Source organism: Chrysemys picta, chromosome 13, assembly GCF_011386835.1.
Source record: "Chrysemys picta bellii isolate R12L10 chromosome 13, ASM1138683v2, whole genome shotgun sequence".
NCBI lineage: Eukaryota > Metazoa > Chordata > Testudines > Emydidae > Chrysemys > Chrysemys picta.
Genome location: NC_088803.1, coordinates 20,520,745 through 20,525,694, shown reverse-complemented (window position 1 = coordinate 20,525,694; position 4,950 = coordinate 20,520,745). Strand labels below are relative to the sequence as shown.

At 44.0% G+C, this 4,950-nt stretch overlaps 1 protein-coding gene across 1 annotated transcript; it reads right to left on the bottom strand.

Moving 5' to 3' along the window:
- Window positions 1-3,047: 3,047 nt before the first annotated feature.
- LOC101935535 (olfactory receptor 12D1-like) lies at window positions 3,048-4,059 on the bottom strand. The gene has a single exon (XM_005314192.2). The coding sequence runs from the start codon at window positions 4,057-4,059 to the stop codon at window positions 3,118-3,120; it is 942 nt and encodes a 313-aa protein (XP_005314249.2). The 3' UTR covers window positions 3,048-3,117.
- Window positions 4,060-4,950: the final 891 nt, after the last annotated feature.

The following is a 4,950-nucleotide window of genomic DNA, read 5'->3' as shown; positions in this document are numbered from 1 at the left end:
TCCATGAAGAAGAATGGGACAAGATCCTTTTGACGGTCACGGAACATGGAAACCCTAACATCACCTGCCAGGAGATTCCACTGCTGCAGTCTGGGGCCCAACAGCTCTGCCTTACTCTTGGGTAGTTCCAAATCCCCGACAAGGTCATTCAGTTCACCTTGTGTTATGAGGTGTGGTTCAGAGGAGGAGGATGGGAGAAAATGTGGGTCCTGTGACATTGATGGTTCAGGACCAGAAGTTTCATCCTCCTCGTGTGACTCAAGTGAGAATGATTCTGGTGCATCAGGAACCGGCAGTCCTTCTCCGTGGGGTACTGGGCGTATAGCTGATGGAATGTTTGGATAATGCACAGTCCACTTTTTCTTCTTTGACACACCTTTCTCAACTGGAGGCACCATGCAGAAGGAACAATTGCTGGTATGATCTGTTGGCTCTCTCCAAATCATTGGCACTGCAAAAAGCATAGATTTCCTTTTCCTGTTCAACCACTGGCGAAGATTTGTTGCACAAGTGTTGCAGCATATGTGTGGGGCCCACCTCTTGTCCTGATCTCCAATTTTGCAGCCAAAATAAAGGTGATAGACTTTCTTAACCATAGTGGTTATACTGCGCTTTTATGATGCAAAAGTCACTTCACCACAAACATAGCAGAAGTTATCTGCACTGTTCACCAAGTACAAGGCATCTCTGCTCACTTTGGCTAAACAGAAATGTGTCCCTTTGCAAAATCAAACACTGACAAATAAGAGAGCATGACACTGTATGATTTCTAGAGCTGATATAGGGCAATTTGTTCAGCAGAGTGATGTAAGCTTTGTTATGATTGCATCATCCATGACTTCTAGGAATAACATGATGCAATTCATATCATGTATGATGCAATACCAGCTTCAGATTGCATCATTCATTGTTTTGCCTAAAAAGCAAGTACTGTCCAAACCCAGTCATAGATTTATTCATAGATCCAGTCAAAGATGTATTTTAGTCATTTCTGGTTTAAATTGAGATCCCTTCCCTTTATAACTCACTTATCCTCCGCCATTCCCAAGTCAAGGGTTGTATATACTGACCCAATAGCATATCTTCAAAACTAGAGCCAATCAACAATTTGAAGCATCATTTTCGTTCTCAGTGACCCAGAATTAGTAATGTTTGACTACATTTATTTCAGAAGCATTTTGGCTGTAAAGCAGTGTACTCCAAGGTGTTTAGACACCTACCAGACACTTTGAGCACCTAAATCCCAGAAAGAGGCCATACTGGGATTCACAACCCCCCCCCCCCCTCCAAACCTTGGTGGTGCCTAAATTTGGTGCCTAAGTTCTTGCAGTCAAAGTTCCTTGTACACCTAATGTTTCTTCCTTTGGGCAGGTGAACTGCATCCAGCAATGTTCAAAACTCAGGCCCCTGTAGGTGAGCTCACACAAAATGGGCCTGCATGGGAACCTCCCTCAGAACTTTTAGCCCAGTGGTTATGAGACTCACATAGGATGTGGGAGACCCAGGTTCTAGTCCCCCAGCCACCTGAGAGGGAGAAGGGATTTAAGCAAGGATGTCCCACACCTCCAGTGCATTGTCTAACCAGGGAGCTATGCATTATTCTGAAGTGGGGCTCCTCAATCTCTCCTGTCAAAACTGTTCCACTTTGGATGAAATAAATCAGGACAGGGTGTGAGAGAGAAAGGGAAAGACAACACTAGAATGATTCTATAGTGTGGTGGTTACATCCCTCCTCTGCAAGGTGGGTAGTTTCTGTAGCTAGAACTTTTTTTTTTTACGGTGATGGGAAGCCATCCCATCGACCAACCCTCCTCCTTTTTGATCTGGGCTTGGGACCGGCACTGAGAATAGAAGAAGAATGCTTACCAAATACCACCCTTAAATGGAAGCCAAACACACGAGAGGAAGACTGTGAATAACATGGAAATGAACAGTTCTGAACAACATCAAACACCTCAACATGAAATGGGAAGATTTGGAGAGAAGGGCAGTTGACAGGCAAGGATGGCAAATGTGGGTAGCCCAATGAGAAGCAAAGAACGGGATGGACTAAGGGCTAAGTGAAAAGTCTGCAAGGTGGGGGAACCAGGATCCAGTCCCCCCAATCCAGTGGAGTTGGGTCAGTCCCTCATTATGTTTTCTTGCAGTCAATGGGGCTCTGCTCTCATTTGATGCAGAAAAGAGCTACTGTAATATACCACTAATACATAACAATTCATTTTAACATTTGTCCCACAGCTAGTAATGATGAAGAAGTTCTGCTAGGATATTTGACTCACCCACCTACATTTCCTGTTGTGGATTGTCCCCTACTCTCTAGTTTCCTGTGGCTAACACAAATTGTTCTCCTATGCTCTAGTTCCAATTGCTAACTTTACTTTTTGAGGAAGACACAGGATAGATCTCAAGAACCTGGTGCCCAGTGCTGAATGGCACCTACAGATATATATTCCATTGCCATTTTCTCTTTTTCAAGTCACATACAAAATTGATGTTAAGATGGTTTAAAGTTCACATAAAGTAAACAGGAGTGAAAGACATTACAGAGATGTTTTAATTATTCAAAACAAGTGTTAAAATCCAAGAAGTTCAATTAAGGTTTAAGAAATCCTGATGTGTTAATTTCTGTAAATACACAAATAAGGAACCCAAATAATCTTAATTCTGCTCATTCACAGAAATTGCCAACTTCCTGTATAGTCAAAACTCAATGATATATCGTTCATAGGCTATATTTCAATGATTTTATTTATTTATATGATTAACAGTCATTCCCTCTTCTCCCCCATTGTGCTTCTAACTGAAAGTTACTCCATCACAGAAACTAAGATGCAGTTAACATCCAGGATATATGTCAGTAATGTGGTGTAGAATTCAATACAAGAATGCTTTAATTTTCCCAAAATACATAATGGATATTCACCATTAAAGTTAAACAGAATCAAAATACATTATTAGAAATGACATTAGGGTACCCAAACAACCTTAATTCTGCCCCATAGAGACACCAGAAAGGAGAAAAAAAGAAAAAAAATGCAGCATGGCTTTAAAAATCTGAGGGTCAACAAAGACTAAAATGTTTTGATTGTAAATGAAGGGAGTTTCCCTTCATTTACTTCATATCCTTTCAGGGAAAAGTTTTCTGTTCAGGAATTTCTTCAGAGTGGATTTCACCTCCTTATTTTTCAGGGTGTAGATCAGGGGGTTTAGAACTGGGGTGATGATGCAGTACATGAGGGTGGGTATCATGTCTCTTTCAGAGGGGAAACCCGGTGAGGAAATCATGTAATTGCTAATGGATGGAATATAGAAAAGAAACACCACGGTGAGGTGGGATGCGCAAGTGGAGAAGGCTTTTCTCCTACTTTCCTGTGAGTGGACCTTCAGGAGGAGGAAGGAGATGATGTAGATGTAGGAGAAGAGCGTGAGGACAAAGGAACTCAGACCAAGGACCCCTGCATCGATGTTGAGTAGGGTCAGGTTGAGGTGGGTGCTGCCGCAGGCAAGGCTCAGCAGGGGCTTGATGTCACAGAAGAAGTGGGGGACGAGGTTGGGGCCACAGAAATGCAGGCGGGAGGTCATCACTGTGGATATCAGCGCATGCAGGAAGCCAGAGGACCAGGTGGCTGCTGCCAGGAACAGGCAGGCCCGTGGGCTCATGACCAGCCTGTAGCGCAGCGGGTTGCAGATGGCCACGTAGCGGTCATAGGCCATGACAGCCAGAAGCATGGCCTCACTGCTGCCGAGGAGGTGGAAAAAGTGGAGCTGTGCCAGGCAGCCGGCAAAGGAAATGGTCTGGTTCTCAGACAGGAAACCAGACAGCATCTTGGGCACAGCAACCGTGGAAAAGCAGATGTCCAGGCTGGAGAGATTGCCCAGAAAGAAGTACATGGGGGTGTGGAGCCGGGGCTCAGCCACTACCATGACTATGATGGCCCCGTTACCCAACACATTGGCCATGTAGAGCAGGAGGAAGGAAGGGAAGAGGAAGTGCTTCAGCCCCTGGACATTGGTCAGGCCTAAAAGGACGAAATCGCTCACCTCTGTCTGGTTCTGCATTGCTGAGGAAAGGAGGGAGACGTGCTAGATGCAACAATCCTTGCAGTTTGTATTTCTATGAACACCTTCCACCCAAGTGTCTCAGATTACCTACAAGTCATTAATTAAACCTTGCCAGTGAAATGAGTCACCAAATGAAATTAATAGGCAGCAGGTTTAAAACACACAAAAGTCAGTATTTCTTCACACAACGCAGTCAGTCTGTGGAACCCTTTGCCAGAGAATGTTGTGAAGGCCAAGAATAAAAAAGGGTTCATGGAGGATAGGTCCATCAATGGCTATGAGTCAGGGTGGGCAGGGACTATGTCACTAGCCTCTGTTTACCAGAAGCATGGGAATGGGTGGATCACTTGATGATTACCTTTTCTGTTCATTCCCTCTGAAGCACCTGACATTGGCCACTATCAGAAGAAAGGATACTGGTCTGACTCAGTATGCATTCAAAAGTTTTTATGTTCCCAGTGCTGCTGAAGGTTAGCCTCCTCATTTTACAGTTGTGGAAATGGAGGTAGAGGGGAGTAATGTGTTATCTATATATCTATAGCTAGAAAGTTTTATTCGCTTTTAAAGTTAAGAACTTTAAAGCAAGGAAATGCAAGATTATGTATAGTTGCCCAGGCCACCATAATTTTGCCCCTTGTGTATCTCTCCTGTGCACTGAGCAAAGCAAGGATCTTGTGGAAGAAAACAATTTGGCCACATCTGCATCTAGAGCTGGGGGCCCTATTCCCAGCTTGTGTTGATGGACCTGTGCTAGCTCTGCTTTAGCTAGTGTGCTAAAAATAGTAGTGTAGCCCAGGCAGTGGGAAGCAGTGGCATAGTGGACCTATGGGACATAATGGACCGCAAGCTAAATATGAGTCAACAGTGTAAAACTGTTGTAAAAAAAGG

Excerpts from the sequence above, each read along its gene's own strand:
- LOC101935535 (XM_005314192.2), bottom strand. The coding sequence starts at position 4,059 with ATGCAGAACCAGACAGAGGTGAGCGATTTCGTCCTTTTAGGCCTGACC.